An 18,269-nucleotide genomic window follows, 5' to 3' on the forward strand; every position below is an offset into this window, starting at 1 on the left:
TTGTAACCCAGTCTCAAGCTAAATTAGAATAAGGTGTCATTTCTTACACTGTTAACTCTGATAATCTCCTTAGACCAATGCAGAAAGATCAAAGGTTTATCTGAAGACAGAAGGGGAAATACATTTTTTTCATTCTCTCTTACTCTCACATTAAGAACTCCAGCCTGCCAGACAAATTCAATGAAGAAATCTAACAAGAAATCTAGGGAGATAAGCTTAATCAGATTTCTTAAAAAAACAATAAAGCAAAGTTTCCTATATAAATACATAGGTATATACACACGTGCACACACAAACTCTTAAAAAAATCCAGCTATTAAAATTTCAGCTTATTTTTACACATCACAAAGAAGCAGAGAAGAGACAAACTCAGTTTTACTAGAAGACATGCTTATTGGACAATGAACCTATCTCATATACTAAACATCCATTCCTCATAACAGCAGGGAGGCTAAACTATTTTGAAGCTCAAAACTGGGATCCTGTACAAGATGTTCTGTTTAAGTACTGAATTGAAAGAACTCTCTACTTTCAAACTTGGTTATTGAAGAAAGGTATTTGAATTAGATTTTATCTGTCTTGTTTACCTCCTCTCCAGAATGCTCAGTAAACCAAAAAACTCTTATTTGAAAATACCAATAATCTGATCAGATCATAGCAACATTTCTGCAGCCCATGAAATATTTTGTGAACTTCACTGTAGTTTTGATCTACACTTTTTAAAAGGCTTTTTCTGCAGAAGGCTGCTGTTTCAGATTACTACATTTATTATTATATGGAAACACGAACATTGGTTCAAATATACAGGGGGCGAAAAGGTCCAAAAACTTATATTTCTTTTAAGGTCCTGAATTTTAGGGAGCTGCATTCATGTTTATGTAAAGCTTACTGAACAGGTGTTCTAATTTTTTTTTAGTATTAGAAAAAAACCAGATCCAAATGACATCATTCAAAGCAGATGAAGGCTCAGCACTTTTGAAAATGAGGCAATTTATTTGGATGCCTAGTTATGAATTGAGAACTCTCAACCTCAGCTATGCCTTTGCAGTATGACATAGAGTCCTTCTCCTACCACAAACATTACACTTCTACATTTTCATGTGTACCATGCCACCATCTGCAGAAACGCTTGAACTTTCAGGACAATTGACTGACAGTACATTCACAGAGTGGCAGTAAAGCACTGAAATCCTGAAACTATGGTCCCAAATGGATGCTTCCCATCCAAGTTTGGAGGAACTTTCCATAACACCTCCAGGAGCTTTCCAAGTCAATTCACCTCAACAACAGTGTCCTTCATTCTTCAGCAAGAGGCCTCCGTGCTGTGTTGCTTTAAATACAACAGACTTCTGAACTAGTTAAAGACTTGAGTGACTTGAGTGAGTAACTTCTATTATCCTTTGAGTTTCTCCAGCTTTATCAGACCTTTCCCACTCCTTCCTCTACTGAGATCACTTCAGCTCTCTATCGGTGATGCTGTCAGTCTCAGTCTTTAATGTAGGGATACTCAGTACAATATATAACATACCTATACACCCTTGTACACTCCAGGTAGCCACTGCTTTATAAGGTCCATGTTAGACTGAAGGTCTAATGTGCACACACACACAGGTACACCCCCGATCCCAGAAATCAACCTGCCAACCTTGTAGAGAACAGCCCACACGCATGATGGTGGTCGCTCCCCTCTACCCCAGCCCTGAGCTACCTTGATCCTCAGGGTGGGAATTTCCAGGACTGTTGCCTTCTGCGTGGCCAGAATCTTCCCCGTTTCATTGATCCGTGCCGTCACAAAGAAATGAAAGGAAGCTTGGTCCAGCAGGTCACTCAGGTACTCACTTGATTTGATCACAACATCAAAAGAGCTGGCTGAGGGGAAAAACGGGAAAGAAAAAAGGCATATGAAGCAATCTAACAACTAATTTCTCCTCCAACCATGGCCAGTGCCAGTTACACAAGTGCCTTGGCCCACCACCAAAGAGTAACTTTGATTCTTTTGTCCAAACTACCTTAATTTCTTTACCTCACCATTCCCCCTCTTATCTCACCCTCTTTCCTTTTAGGCTGTGAGCTTCCTAGAGCAAGAGCTGGGTTTGTGCACAGCTTCTGCCCAGTGCCTGTCACCACACGCTCAGGTCACTGTCAAAGGTTTCTAGGCACCACCACACAATAAGTAAGAAGCAAGATTATCAATAAATAGCTACTGAGCACAAAGGTCCAAATCAGCTTTTGAGTGTCACCCTTGTAGATGTTTGCTCATTCACTTTATTCTTGTGCTTTCTCTGCTTCTCTTCCTGGCAGAGGGATGCCAGCAGGGATGCTACCAGAGCATCCACTGTGGGGTGTGAGCCCATGTGGGCTACCTGGAAGACCATCTGCTCTCCAGGACATGTCTGGATATCTGCTTTTGTCCTACACTGGACTTGTGTGCAAAATTTAACAAGAAAGTCCTCCTATTGCCATCATGCCCTCTAGAGAGCTTTCACATGCTCCCTGACAATAATTATTGGAAGGAACAAGTCCCCGTAGGCTAGACTGTTGAGATGCAGGGAATCATTAATTTTAATCATATTGAACTGCAACTCCCAAGCCAACAGTGGTGTGAGAATGTGATGCAGAGAAGCAGACCTGTTAACTAAGTGACCAGGCAGAATATATAGACATGGAGCGCTTGCCTCTATAAACATTCATTATAACCCTATATATATACCAAGATCTCTCATCTGTTAACTATGATTATTACTGTTATCCATTATTTGTATTGCATTTGTGACATACACTGTACACACTGAGATAATTTAACTCAGTTGGGTAAATGACATTCACCCCTTTTCACTCTTTTGATCCGCTCACATCAAAACCAGTTCCTTGATTTGGTTTCAAAGCTATTCCCTTGGTGACCAGCTGACCTGGATTTACCAGGCCAGCCTTAGGTGCTCCTCCTCCCTCCCTCCCTCTCTCTCTCTCCCTCTCACTCTGTATTTCTTGTAAAAGGATTTCCTGTAATGTTCCAAACTCTAAATTATAAATCAGGCAAGATATTTCTCATCTGTGTAAAGTAAGTCAATAAATAAATAAATTAGTTACAGTTGAAGATAAATTTAGAGTGGAAAGAAAGATGAACACAGGAAAAAAAAAAGAATAATAGACTTCAGATTCATTAACATTGACTGTGCTGGTAAGTTGCCAGTGCCACTTACTGCACCTGGAAAAGCCAAGGGAAGCCCAAAACTAAGCTGCCTTACAGCCTTTCAAAAAACCAGAGAGAACTAAATATAACTGAGTAGATAAGAGAGCACCTTTGAAGGCACTAGAAGGTTTAAACTATTAAAATCCTCAAAGATGTTTTCATCCCACATAATTCCTTTAAGAATTATTCTGAAAATCATGCATTCATTTCCTTTTTGAAAACTTAGTTTGCTTCATTCTTTCAGCCACATGGGCTGGAAGAATGTCTTTGACACATCTTTATTGTATTGAAATTTTTGTTACTTCTGGATATATATATACACACTTGCCATGAACGAAGTCTACAAATTCTTGAGTTCCTCAGAAGGTATTCTCCCATCACATCCCTGACAAAGCATTCTCACACAGTTGCAGATGATCATGCTGTCTCCCTTCACACTGCTCATCTGCTCAGACATCATTCCTGAATGCATGTGCACTTCTATCCAAAGCAAAGGCAAAAGAATTCACGCTCAAATTTTATGTATCACCTTCAGAGATGGCATAACTTGTGAGGGTTTTTTGTCCTGTTGTGGAACAAAGTGCTCCACAAGTTGATAACTGTAGCTCAGATATAGGCTAATTTTCACCTTGAAAGGTGGTAATACCTTAAAACGTGTCTCCTTGGCCAGAAGCAGTAATGGGGACATACTTTTGGTACGCATACAAAAAAAATCCATGTTCTGTTTTCTCAGGTGCTTCTCTCTAGTCTGTGTTCACTCACCATCAGTCAATTCGGAATTTTCAGCACAGTTTCAAGAAGCATTTTACAAACCATTTACTTAAATTAGAAAAAATGAATTATGAGGCTCAGTGATGCTTAAACTGCTATTAATTTCATTTCTTGCACAGAGGAGCTAGATGAGCCTCAACTCACTGCAGAAGTTGTCTTTCAGGTAATAATACCTTACACAGACCTTTGATGCAAGAGCAGACCAAAGTCCTGGAATCAAGCACAAATCACAGCCAGAAAGGGTAGCAGGTATTTGCACATCTCCTACAAGATGACTGAATTTTCCCCCATTAAAGAAGTGGCACAGAATTTAGACCAAGCAGTTGAAATTTTTTTTTTTTTTTTTTTACTGTACCTAGCCAAGTCTCCAAAAGTTTTGCAGTATTTCAGATTAAATATTTACTAACTGATGCAAGCCACTGTAAACCCCCACATTGTGTTTTGATAGGCTGTGTTGAAACAACCCAATGGCCATTTCCAGACTTCCGGCAAATGAGTCGGGGAGTTAGAACCAGCAAGCAGGTCTCAGGGCTTTTTTATAGACTGGAAGTAGAATTTTTATTAACCTTCAACTGTAGATCCCTATAAGATCCCTATAAGACTCCTACTTTATGGCGATTAATCAGCTCCAAATAAAAATGTGCAGTTTTAGATGATGCTCAAAGTGAGGAAGAAAGCAGAGGATTTTTTTTTTCACAGCATGGTGGGAAAAAAGCTAGCAGGTTTGAAAACAACTATGCAAGTCTTACATGAAGAGGGTTCCAGTTTTGCACTGAAAGAGTGTTTCTTGAATTCATTTTTTGTGACTCCAGTATAAAACACTATGTTGCCTGAAAGGTAGGTAGTAGCAGTATAGCTGTTGTGACTTTTGTTCCTGAAAGTTATAGTGACTTTAAAGTCACTGCCAAGGACTGCCTTTTGCGCTTGGAATTCCATGTCAACATCCGTCTGTGGCTGATATGTGGTGTCTTGTGCACTTTGTTTTTTAATGCCGTACATCACAGCAGTCTCAAGAGCCAGTCTCTCCTCCTCTGAGCCTAGAAATGAATGGAAATCAAATTTAGGAAATAAACAGGGGTACTGCATTAGCCCACTCACCGATCACAAGGGTCCATTTTCCAAAGTTTGTGGTAGCTGAAATGAATGGATGAGGACAGTGAACCTTGCTGTGGTAAAGTTAATATTAGGAGAACTTCACAACTTCCAAGTGAGCTCGTGTTAAAGATTCAAGCCATATCAGGTAAATTGATGTAGCTTAATTGATATTAATGGGGCTACACTGATTTACTCTGTGCGAATAGCTGGTTTGAGTAAGAAATGTCTAAACATTTGTACAGAAAGCCTTGAATTGTTTTGAATGCTTTGAGTTACTCCATGACTACCCTTTGTTTTCACTACAGCTTACTCAGTCTAAAGCATTTCTGAGTAGCAAAGCCTGTGTGCTCATCAAGGCATCTGCAGTGGGATGGAGTTACAAACAGAGTTCCAGAGGGGATCTTGGCAGCTTTTCATGAAGCTTCCTCAGTGCCAGAGGTTTGTAAATCCACCACCTAAGATCTGACTGAGGTAAATCTACATCAGTATGGTCCCACCCCATTTCAGGTTACCTTCTTGGAACTTGTAGTCCTCAGTAATCTCCATCATTCCATCACCCCCAACTTCCTTGGTCACAATCAACTGCCCAACATGGGTTGTGTCAATTTTTTCTATCACTTGGGTTCCATTTTTTTCCCTTCTTGAGTAAACAATATCACTATTCACCTATAAAATTAAATGAAAAAGGATTGAGATACATGGAAGTAGAAAGAGAAAGGGAAGCCAGCCTATCTCCCCTCAAAAACAATGACACGTAGACTTGAAGTCTCACTAACTACGCACATTGAAGTCCCATGTTTAAAATTAGTTATATACTACAATAATGACTAGATGCATTTTACTATTTGCAGCTCCAGAATGACAGACAATGTAAGCTTGAGTAGGCTACAGAGATACTGTTCGGACTTGTGGAGCAAGACTACATATTCCTTGCACCAAAAAACTTTAGACCATAGAGAGAGGAACGCTTCATAGATAAAATATCTTTATTCTCTTCTGTCCTAAGGTAGATACAATTCAATTAGAGAGAGACCTGCTCTACAGCTGCTGCAATTCTGGGCACACAAGCTCTGGTGGTGCAAGAGGTTAAAACTCTCGACCAGGCCCTCTCACTCCTCATGGAGATATTTCTCTCTTGGATATGCCAGTCAAACCACTGATGTGAGCTCTCCTTGACCCACTGCAGACAAAACGAACATGGTGAGCAAAGACTTCTTTAAAATCACTGTATCTGTTTTGACTGAAATAAGCAAGGGAGCCTTAACATAAGCAGCTTTGCTGGCAAGCCTGAGAAGGAAGTTACAGCTAACAAGGGATGAAGATGAGCAGCTAGAGCTAGTGACTCATTTGCCAGCATAGCTGGAATCTGGGAAGGATAAATGACCACAAGCTGAAGTTTCATTGGAGCCGGAGTAGCTTTTTCTGCTTATTACATTGGTGAGCAGAGATTAGAGAAATCTCTGTCATTCGTTAGAGTCATATCACACCTACTGGCCTGCATGTCAAAATATAATTATGAGATTTTTCTTTGATGTGGACTATATGTGAAGTAACTTCTCAATCCATAAAGTGCAGTGGAGCCTTATCTTCTGTCTCACCTACGGTCCCACTGATGTCACTCAATGCACTAAAAATATTCAGGTATGTACCTCAGCATAGACAAAAGGAGCATCAAATTGGTAGCAAACGTGACCATGTTTAATGGCTTGAACTGAGGCTGGGCCACACCTGTACATACCTATGGGGAGAAGAGAGATTAAGTGAGAGATTAAATTAACTTTAAAACACATCAAAATGTTATATTTTCTCAAAGAAAAAGAATTCCTGGGTTTTAGTGAACTCTTTTAATAGTTTACAGGAACTCCTGACCAAGAAGTGCAAAGCTTAATTTCTGTTACCAGCCCTCTAAACAACACAGACTCAAGTCTGAAACAACCTAATGGTTCAGTACCTTAATGGCACCATAAAGAACACTGTAAGTCTCAAGTGCTTGAAACACAGTTACAGCTGGATTTGGTTAAAGCACATAATTTTGTGAGGGCTCAGTTATACCACAGACTGAGAAAGATCTCGCTGCAAATCTGCTAAAGATGTCTTTAAAGAACTGGAAAATTAAGGACTGGGAAGAAATAGCAGTGGCTTTTCCCTTTTCCTCTCCTACCTGTTGCCTGCTTAGGAAGTTTAGTAAGGGCTGCAGACATAAAATGAAGGAGAATTCATTTGATCAGGCTCCTGTATAGGTTCTCTAAAATTTTAGAAGCCATCTTTTGGCAACAGGACTACATCTATTCTGTACAAAGCAGGGCCCTTCTCATGCACAATTTTGTGCACATGCATCATAAGCAGTGTTATAATAAGAACAGGTTTATTTTAGAGCTCATAACAAATCAGGAGAAGGCCCTGAGCATGGGTGAATGTGGTTATCTGGTGCAAGAAGTTGTCACTGGCCACATAGTGCCACTGGCTCAGCTATCATCAGCTCATTGTTTGCCACAAAGAACCCAAGTGTTGGAAAGAGAGCTAAGGAGGACTTAAAGTGATATTACCATCACTGGTTTCTTGGGGTGTCCCATCAACAACCTGCCATCCTCCAAAACCAACAGGAAGATCAGGTCTGGTCATCCAAGCTTCATTCCAGCAATGATAGTTCCTTAGGCAAGAGATGGGACCAGAATATTAAATTCTTGGAAAGAAGCATACAGACCAAAATAAACTTGTGTAGTTATGTCCTGCCATTGCTTCAATAACATTTGCCAATTTAGGAATGAAAAAGTTGGCTCTTTCTAGAGAATAGAGTTTTAGGTCTAAAAGTTTGGTAACTATCTGTTAAAACCTAAGGCCACAATCCTTCATTGTAGTTTCTTGACTGCAAGCTGAAGAAGCTTTTTGATTCTTCTAATGTGTTCTGAATGCAAATGTCTCAGAAAACTTGCCAGTGCTTGGAGATTGTTGGGGTATATGAAGAGCTACACAAACTACAATCCCTTTCCAGCCAGACACCTCCACTTCAGTCTGCCTGCTAAAGCAAGCTTTGAATCTTCTTCAAGTCATTAAAGCATGGTCTGCTTTATAACTATTAAGACTGAAGCTTTGGCACCTCTTCTGAAGAGATTTCAGGATCAACTCCTGTCATGGTTTAAGCCCAGCTGGTAACTAAGCACCATGTGGCTGCCTGCTCACTCCTCCCCCCAAGTGGGATAGGGAGGAGAATTGGAAGAAAAAGGTAAAAACTCGTGGGTTGAGATAAGGACAGTTTAGTAGGACAACACAAGAAGAGAAGAAATAATAATAACAGTAATACTAATAAAAGAGTATATAAAGTGAGTGATGCACAATGCAATTGTTCACCACCCAGAACCTGACGCTCAGCATGTTCACAAGTTGCAATTCCTTCTCCCCCAGCCATCTCCCCCAGTTTATATACTAAGCATGATGTCATATGGTATCAAATACCCCCTGGACTAGTTTGGGTCAGCTATCCTGGCTGTGTCCTCTCCCAGCTTCTTGTGAAAATTAACACTATCCCAGCCGAACCCAGAACAACTCCATAACATACAGTCTGTAGCTCTGCTTTCATGGGTCAAAACAAACATGCTTAGCTGGTTTCCATGTTGGATGAGAAAAAGACCCTGCATAGGCGTTATAAGACTATCCTCATTGTGGATTCCTTATAAGGTCTTCCCAGTGTGTCATGCCAATGAGGGAGGTCAGATCTCCTAGACCATACAGTTTTCCCTAAAAAATATCTACAACCACTGTGGGCCAAGTTTTGCCTTTAGAGCCCAGGACAGTATGCTGAAAGGTGAATTTTTGAGAGTGGTTCATCTAGGTGCTCAGGGTTGAAATGCCCTCACTTGGATGGATGCTCATGTAAAGAAAAAACACTACAGTACCATCAGAATCTGCCCAGAATGTTTCAAAGATGATCAGATAAGAAAGACAGATCTTGTAACTTCCTGCAATGCTACTGGTGCTCAAGGGAGAGCACAGCAAGAAAAACCACAATCTAGGGAGAGGTCCTTGCAGTAAAGCTGGCAAAGTGTTTGAATTTCATTACTGCAAAAAATAAAAAAAAGGAAGGAGTAGAGAAAGAGGCAATTTTGCTTGCAAATTATACATATCCTACAGCAGGTATGTATAAAATTACATCTGTGTAGCTGCTGATACAGCCCCTAGTACACGCAATGATATTAGCAACCAAAATGAGGATTGTTAAACTCCGACAATTTCATTAATAATAGGTGAAAACCAGCCATGGAGCAGAGTCGGAAGGATCTGAGGCTTGTCTAACAAGACATTTCAAAGTGGAATTGAAAGCTTGGATCAGGGTAAAACTTGTCAGTTAGGAGAGTTAATGAAGCAGCACTACAGAAAAAGGAATTATTCAAGGAAAATGACGCACACTCAGAGAATGTTTGATGCTGCTGAGAGTAGTCAATGCTGAATCATGCTCACAGAGCTTTGCTGAGGGCTACCAGAGAATGGAGACGCACTTTGTGGTAGGAAGTTTTTTGAAAACTGTTATGCCAACATGTGAGAGAGACAATCCCCGCCCTGAAGCCTTCACTGGTTCACTTTGAATCAAACTCAGATGTGTCACTGGCTTTGTGTTCTGCAAAAGAACCACCTGAAGAGCAGGCAGGAGGGAAGGATGATAAAACCAAGGAGGGGGGATAACGCTGTGGAAAAAGGCAGCTCTGCTTCAATTCTGAAATAGGTAATGCAGTTTTTCTATATTTTTTTCTATATTCATCCTAGAGGACAGGACCTTTCTTACTGGTTTCTATTGGTGTAGTGTTGGGTGAAACAGGACAGCAATTTCTTTATGTCTGCTGCCATGCAAATAACAAATACCCTTAAGGATATGCAGTGTGAATGGACAGAAAGACATTGCTTGTAACACACATGAGCATTAAGAAAAGGATGATGAAGGGAACATTTGCCTCTCCAAAATGTAGCAGAAACTTCTGTCTTGTAGAAGTGAGAACAGCTGAGGAGCTGGCTCCACAGCCATAATTTGTTAAACTGATTCTGTAGTTCTTGTATTCTACAGCAAGCCTGAGACATTAAAGAAAGCAAGAATGGCTATACAGATCAATGTAGTGACCATTAAATATTTACAGAGATAATTACGAATAGACTAAACAAAGCAATGGGGAAATTAATAAAAGATGATCAGGTGGGTTTTATGCCTGGAAGACAATTTAGGAAGGGTACTTCATATTGCTTATGAGACAGGCACATGCTGGAAACAGCTGCTGCCCTTTCCTTAGCTAATAAGCTCAGGCATTGGGGTTGAGAGAGGCACTGATAACATTATTGAGAAATTAGAGAAAAGTGAGCTGGAAGTGAATGGGAGAGCAGAGGTCTCAGAAGGGCTTTCTTCACAGGCCTGGACATGGATGAACCCTCATAGGGCCAGGTGACTTCAAGCAAGTTTCTGCCGAGGTACTGACGTCGGTCGGCTTAGACCTCACAGTAGGAGTGAGTCTTGATTCCCATCCAAGAGAAATATTCTTTAAGTGTCTTTATATCATCATTAAGAAAGACAAGGAGAACAAAGTAAGGGGACAGAGGCAGTACTGATGGGCCCAAATCCGGCCAGATTTATAAAAATAACTTTTTGCAAAGTCTGTGTAATTTTGTATATGTGTTTTGTTGTTGTCGTTGTTTCTTATCCTGAGGGAGAAGATGATCTTTAATAAAAATAAATAAATGTCAGATAACATTCAGAGGGAGCCCCACACTCAGAGATTGATTGGACTAAAAATCCTGGCTCCAAGTATCCCTGAAGTCTGAGAGTATTTTAAACCTGAAGACAGATCAGGTCCAGCAGTACAAGGCAATAGAAATGATATATTAATAAAGAAAAAGAGCTTTGCTTCCAGTTTTCAGGAGATTATAAATAAAAGTGAGAAATACATTTTAAAAAATCATTATAAATACCTTGAGCTTGTCCTCTTAAAAAAAAATAAAAGAAATAAAAGAGACATTAAAAATAAAATCAAGGTTAAGACACAAGCCATTTAAAGTCGGCATGTGGGCTACCATGGAGTGTTACAGAATAATGAAGAGAAAGGACACAGAGGAGAAATGAAAAGAGGTGTGTAATATATTAAGTCATGCCCAAAGGGTTATATGCGCACCATGTACTAATAAATGCACCAGGAGGATAAAAGGATGAACAAGGCAGTTTCAAAAGTAATCTAGCCAAAGAAAACAAACATAGGATGGGAAGATGAAATGCTGGTGTAAAGTTGCATATGGCTTTAAGTGGAGCAAGGATGATTTTGGATGATCTATCCCTGTCCCAGAAGAATAGAAAACAACAAGACTGAATTAAGAAGTCTTGGGAAACAGCTGGGAAAAGGAGAGGTAGGGAAGTAAAATGAAATGTCAAAAGTGGGTAAGAGATGTTGTATAGATCAGGTTAGGAGAAGGGGAGAGGAAGACATGAGACAGTGGAAAGTCTGAAGCGTGGCAACGATCCATTACTGCGGGTATATGGACTGAACAGTCAGGCGGATAGTCATTTGGTCTTGTTTCACATCATTTATAGACAGAGGAGGTTTCAGAAGAGTGACTGTTTCTCTACAGCTCTGTGAGCCATAGAAGGACCAGCCCCATGAGACATACTGAGGTCTTGCTGTCACATAGACCCGATGCAGCTTAGCAAACTGTGAATCCTCAAGGATCCTAACAGGAGGGAACAAGGCAAACAGGAGGACCACAACCCTGGACTTCAGGAGAGCAGGCTTTGGCCTGATTAGGATCCTGGCTGGAATAATCCCATGGAAGGCAGTTCTAGATATAATATGGGTCTAGGAGAGCTGGTTGCTTTTCAAGGGTCACCTCCTCCAAGCTTAAGAATGGTCCATCCCTCTGTACAGGAAAACCAAAAGTGGCACAAGGCCCACATGGTGAACAAAGCAGTTCCAGTTAAACTCAAACATTAAAAAAAAGTGCACAAGATGTGGAAGCAGGGACCGTTGACCAGGAGGAATATAGAGACACTGTCTGAGCATGCAGGGACAGGTTTAGGAAAGGCAAAACCCAGATCAAACAGTATGTCAATGGACGTGAAGAGCAGTAAGAAAGGCAAGCACATCAGTATCAAAAAGACGACTGTGGAAAATGTGAATTGCCTGCTGAATGGGGCAGGGGACCTGGTGACAAAGGACTAAGAAAAGGCCAAAGTATTCAATGTCGTCTTTGCCTTGTTTTTTACTGCTAAGATTTGCCCTCAGGAATCACAGCCCCTGAGACCAGTGTGGTAGTTTGGAGTAACGAAAATTTACCATCTGTAGAGGAGGAACAAGTTTGAGAATATTTAAACAAGCTGAACACATAGAATTCCAATGGATCTGATGGGATGGACCCAAAAGTGCTGAGTGAGCTAGCCAATGTCATTGTAAGACCACTCATATCTATCTTCAAAAGGTCATGGTGATCGGGGGAGGTTCCTGAGGACTGGAAGAAAACAATTATCACTCCTTTTGTAGAATCATGGAGTTGTTTATGTTGGAAAAGACCTTTAAGATCTTCATGTCCAACCATTAACCTAGCACTGCCAGGTCTACAACTAAACTATGACCCTAAGTGCCACACCTACATGCCTTTTAAATACCTCCAAGGATTTAAATACCTCAACCACTTCCCTGGGCAGTCTGTTCCAAAGCTTGACACAGTGAATAAATTTTTCCTAATAGCCAATCTAAACTTCCCCTGGTGCATTTCCTCTTGTCCTAACACTTGTTATTTGGGAAAATAGACTGACATCTACCTTGCTACAACATCCTTTCAGGTAGTTGTAGTGAGAAAAAAGGTCTCCCCTCAGCCTCTTTTTCTCCAGACTAAAAAACCCCAGTTCCCTCAGCTGCTCCTCATAGGACTTGTTCTCTAGACCCTTCACTAGCTTCATTGCCCTTCTTTGGACATGCTCCAGTACCCCAATGTCTTTCTTGTAGTGGGGGGCCCAAAACTGAACACAGTAATCAAGGTGCAGCCTCAGCAGTGCCAAGTACAGGGGGGCAATCACTTCCCTAGTCCTGCTGGCCACACTATTTCTGACACAAGCCAGGATGCTATTGGCCTTCTTGGCCACCTGGGCACACTGCTGGCTCATATTCAGCCGGCTGTTGACCAACAGTCTTAGGTCCTTTTCTGTGGGACAGCTTTCCAGCCTCTCTTCTCCAAGCCTGTAGCCTGTTCTTCAGGAAAGAGAAGGAGTACCCAGGGAACTACAGACTTGTCAGCCTCACCTTGATCCCTGGGGAGGTTATAAAGCAAATTCTTCTGGAAAACATTTCCAAACATATTAAGGACAAGGTGATTGGCAGTAGCCAGCGTGGATTTACAAGGGGCCAGTTGTGCCTGACCAACCTGATAGCTTCTCTGACGGAGCTGCCAGGCAAACATGCAGAGGTCCAGGTCCCAGGATGCAGGGAGTACCTGAGCCTGTCAATCCTGTCGGAGGGCACCAGTGACAGCACCTGTGTACGCTGCGATCAGCTGGGTGACCTGCTCAGCCTGGTGGCGGAACTCAAAGAAGAGGTTGAAAGATTAAGAAGTATTAGGGAGTGTGAAAGGGAAACTGACTGGTGGAGTAGCACCTTGGCACCTGTGAAGCAACAGGAGCAAATGGAGTCTCCAAACAAGGCAGGTGATCCCTCATCCTCTTGCTACCAGGCAGAAGGAGGGGACCTAAGAGATGGGGGAGGCTGGAAACAGGTCCCCACTCGGGGAGGCAGGAATATCCTCTCCCAACCTCCCTCACCCTCCATGGTGTCCCTTCACAATAGATTCGGGGCCCTGGAACTTTTGAGTGAAGAAGAGAAGGAGGAAGAAAATGAGTCAAACAAGGAGGAAGACCAAGGTCCACCAAGGCCGGGTTGCTCTAGACCAGGTATTAAAGCCAATTCTAAAAAGAACCCCAGAAGGGTCATTGTAGAGCGTGACTCCATTCTGAGGGGTATTGAAGTCCCAGTATGCAGGCTGGACCTGCTTCATAGGGAAGTCTGCTGCCTCCCTGGGGCCCGGGTAAAGGACCTCATGGAAAAACTCCCCGCTCTAGTGAGACCCAAGGACTACTACCCTCTCTTGGTTTTTCAGGTAGGTAGCGACAATATTACCAAGAGAAGTCCTAAATCAATGAAGAGAGATTTTAGGGCCTTGGGGAAACTGGTTAACAGCTCAGGGGCACAAGTAGTGTTCTCCTCCATTCCTTCAATTGCAGGGATGGATGAGGAAGATTACAGGAGAACTCAACAGATGAACTTGTGGCTCTGAGACTGGTGTTACCAGCAGGGCTTTGGATTTTTCAATCACGGGTTAGTATACAGGACACCAGACCTTTTGGCATCAGATGGGATGCACCTGTCCCAGAGAGGGAAAAGGATCTTGGGGCAGGAGTTAGCTGGGCTCATTGAGAGAACTTTAAACTAGATTTGAAGGGGGAAGGGGACAAAACTGGAACTCCCAGACATAAGACCCAGGGTAGATTACCATGGTTTGTGGGCTGTTGTGCCAATGACGACCCTCACCCTGCTATCCCAGTGGGTGCAAGGGATGGATACATGCAGCACAACAAAGATGCAAGGGATATTAATGGATCAGTAACCCTGGTAACACCTGTGAAAGGTCAGGCCCAACTTAGGACCTCTAAATGCGAAAAGGTGCTGGGACATCAGCCCATCTGAAGTGCATGTATACCAATGCACACAGCATGGGTAACAAACAGGAGGAGCTTGAAGCCATGATGCAGCAGGAAAATTATGATGTAGTGGCTCTCACAGAAACATGGTGGGATGTCTCCCATGACTGGAGTGCGCCAATTGATGGCTACAAGCTCTTTAGGAGGGATAGACAAGGAAGGAGAGGTGGTGGGGTGGCGCTGTATGTTAGGGACTGTTATGATTCCTTCGAACACAAGTATAATGAAGACAGGGTGGAGTGTCTTTGCGTTAGAGTCAGGGGGAAGGTGAACAGGGCAGATGTTGTAGTAGGAGTCTACTATAGGCCACCCACCCAGGACAGAGAGGTGGATGAAATATTCTATAGGTACTTAGGAGAAATCACACGATCACTTGCCCTTGTTCTTGTGGGAGACTTTAACTTCCCAGACATCTGCTGGAAATACAACACAGCAGAGCAGGACCAGTCCTGGAGATTCCTGGAATGTGTGGGACATAACTTCCTGATGCAGCTGGTGAGTGAACCAACCAGAGAAGGTGCCCTGCTGGACCTCCTCTTTGTGAACAGAGAAGGACTGGTGGAAGATGTGGTGGTTGGAGGCCGACTAGGGCACAGTGATCATGAAATAATAGAGTTCTCTATTCTTAGAGAGGCCAGGAGAGGGGACAGCAGAACTGACATCCTGGACTTCCAAAGAGCTGACTTTGTCTTGTTTAGGCACCTGCTTGACAGAATCCCTTGGGAGATGGTCCTGAAGGGTATAGGGGTCCAGGAAGGCTGGACACTCTTTAAGAAGGAAGTCTTAATGGCACAGGAGCAGGCTGTCCCCAGGCGCTGTAAGAGAAGCCGGCGGCAAAGAAGGCCACCCTGGCTAAACAGGGAGTTTTGGCTGCAACTCAGGGAGAAAAGGAGAGTTTACGGCCTTTGGAAGAAGGGGCTAGCCACTCACAGTGATTACAAAGATGCTGTGAGGCTATGCAGGGTGGAAATCAGGAGGTCTAAAGCCCAGCTGGAAATTAATCTGGCTTCAGCAATCAAGGACAACAAGAAATGTTTCTATAAGTATGTGAGCAGCAAAAGAAAGACCAGGAAGAGCCTCCATCCCCTGCTAGACGCAGGAGGAAACATGGTAATGAGTGATGAGGAAAAGGCTGAGGTACTTAATGCCTTCTTTGACTCAGTCTTTAATAACAAGACCAGTTGTACTGAGGGAATCCAGTCTCCTCAGCCAGAAGACAGAGACTAGGAGAATGACTCCCCTGCAATCCAGGAGGAGATAGTCAGTGACCTACTACATCACATAGACACACACAAGTCTATGGAACCGGATGGGATACACCTGAGGGTGCTGAAGGAGCTGGCTGGGGTGCTCGCCAAGCCGCTTTCCATCATTTACCAGCAGTCCTGGCTGACCGGGGAGGTCCCGACAGACTGGAAATTGGCCAATGTGATGCCCATATATAAGAAGGGTCAGAAGGATGATCCAGGAAATTACAGGCCTGTCAGCTTGACTTCAGTGCCCGGGAAGCTGATGGAGCAGCTCATCCTGAGTACCAGCACACAACACATGCAGGACAACTAGATGATCAGGTCCAGTCAGCATGGGTTCCAGTCAGCATGAAAGGCAGGTCCTGCTTGACAAACCTGATCTCCTTCTACGACAGGGTGACCCGCTTATTGGATGAGGGAAAGGCTGTAGATGCTGTCTACCTTGACTTTAGTAAGGCCTTTGACACCATTTCCCACAGCATTCTCCTGGTGAAACTGGCTGCTCGCAGCTTGGATGGGCACACGCTTCGCTGGGTAAAAAACTGGCTGGATGGCCGGGCCCAAAGAGTTGTGGTGAATGGAGTTAAATCCGGTTGGCAGCCAGTCACGAGTGGTGTCCCCCAGGGCTCGGTTTTGGGGCCACTCCTGTTTAACATCTTTATTGATGATCTAGACGAGAGGATCGAGTGCACCCTCAGTAAGTTTGCAGATGACACCAAGTTGGGTGGGAGTGTTGATCAGCTCGAGGGTAGGGAGGCTCTGCAGAGAGATCTGGACAGGCTGGAGCGATCGGCTAAGGCCAGCTGCATGAGTTTCAATAAGGCCAAATGCCGGGTGCTGCACTTCGGCCACAATAACCCCCAGCAGCGCTACAGGCTTGGGGAGGAGTGGCTGGAGAGCTGCCAGTTAGAGAGGGACCTGGGGGTGTTGATTGACAGCCGGCTGAACATGAGCCAGCAGTGTGCCCAGGTGGCCAAGAAGGCCAATGGTATCCTGGCTTGTGTCAGAAATAGCATGGCCAGCAGGGACAGGGAAGTGATCTTACCCCTGTACTCGGCACTGGTGAGGCTGCACCTCAATTCCTGTGTTCAGTTTTGGGCCCCTCACTACAAAAAGCACATTGAATTACTCGAGCGTGTCCAGAGAAGGGCAACGAAGCTGGTGAAGGGTCTGGAGCACATGTCGTACGAGGAGCGGCTGAGGGAACTGGGGTTGTTTAGTCTGGAGAAGATGAAGCTGAGGGGAGACCTCATTGCCCTCTACAACTACTTGAAAGGAGGTTGCAGAGAGATGGGGGTGAGTCTCTTTAACCAAGTAACAAGCGATAGGACAAGAGGTAATGGCCTCAAGTTGCGCCAGGGAAGGTTTAGACTAGATATTAGGAAGCATTTCTTTACAGAACGGGTTGTTAGGCGTTGGAATGGGCTGTCCAGGGCAGTGGTGGAGTCCCCATCCCTGGAGGTGTTTAAGAGTCATGTTGACATAGCACTTAGGGATATGGTGTAGTTGGGAACTGTCAGTGTTATGTTAATGGTTGGACTGAATGATCTACAAGGTCTTTTCCAACCCTGATAATTCTGTGATTCTGGGATGAAATGAATGACTGAGTGGACAAGGGGAGACCAGTGCATGGGGGTTGGTTTCTGTTTGACTTTAGCACGATCTCCCAGAACATCCTCATAGACAAGCCATTGAAGTATAGACTAGATAACTGGACAGTAAGGTATATTGAAAACTGGCTGAACTGCTGGGTTGTGATCAATGGTATGAACACCAGACGGAGCCTAGTCACTAGCTGTGTACCCCAGGGGTCAATACAGGGTCCAATACTGTTTAACATCTTCATTAATGACCTGGATGACAAGACCTACTACACCCTCAGCAAGTTTGCCAATATAGAAGACTGGAAGGAATAGCTGATACACCAAAGGCTGTACACAAGGAGAGGCTAAGAAAGCTGCAACTGTTCATCCTGCAGACGGGAAGGCTTAACAGGATCTTATCCATGTGTATAAATGCCTGGTTAGGGAGTTGGGGGAAGAAGACAGAGCTAGACTCATATCAGTGGTTCCCAGTGACAGGACAGGAAACAATGGGCACAAATTGAAACACAGTATATTCTATCTGAACATCAGGAAACACTTTTCTCTGTGAGAATGGTTGAGCACTGGCAGAAGTTTCCCAGAGAGGTTGTGGAGTGTCCATCCTTGGAGGTATTCAGAACCCAACTGGACACAGCTCTGAGCAACCT

The 18,269-nt window shown here is 43.4% G+C and overlaps 1 protein-coding gene across 4 annotated transcripts in view; it reads right to left on the reverse strand.

The window, feature by feature from the left end:
* Positions 1-18,269, reverse strand: part of F13A1 (coagulation factor XIII A chain) — a 77,091-nt gene that overhangs the window by 8,128 nt on the left and 50,694 nt on the right. For all 4 annotated transcript variants that reach the window (XM_074827817.1, XM_074827807.1, XM_074827788.1 and 1 more), the window contains 5 exons: positions 7,603-7,706; positions 6,706-6,794; positions 5,569-5,722; positions 4,711-4,998; positions 1,709-1,869 (listed from right to left, as the gene is read on the reverse strand). In XM_074827817.1, the coding sequence (XP_074683918.1) occupies positions 1,709-1,869; positions 4,711-4,998; positions 5,569-5,722; positions 6,706-6,794; positions 7,603-7,706 (796 nt within the window). The remainder of the gene's footprint in view (positions 1-1,708; positions 1,870-4,710; positions 4,999-5,568; positions 5,723-6,705; positions 6,795-7,602; positions 7,707-18,269) is intronic.

Source organism: Strix aluco, chromosome 1 (assembly GCF_031877795.1).
Source record: "Strix aluco isolate bStrAlu1 chromosome 1, bStrAlu1.hap1, whole genome shotgun sequence".
Classification (NCBI taxonomy): Eukaryota; Metazoa; Chordata; class Aves; order Strigiformes; family Strigidae; genus Strix; species Strix aluco.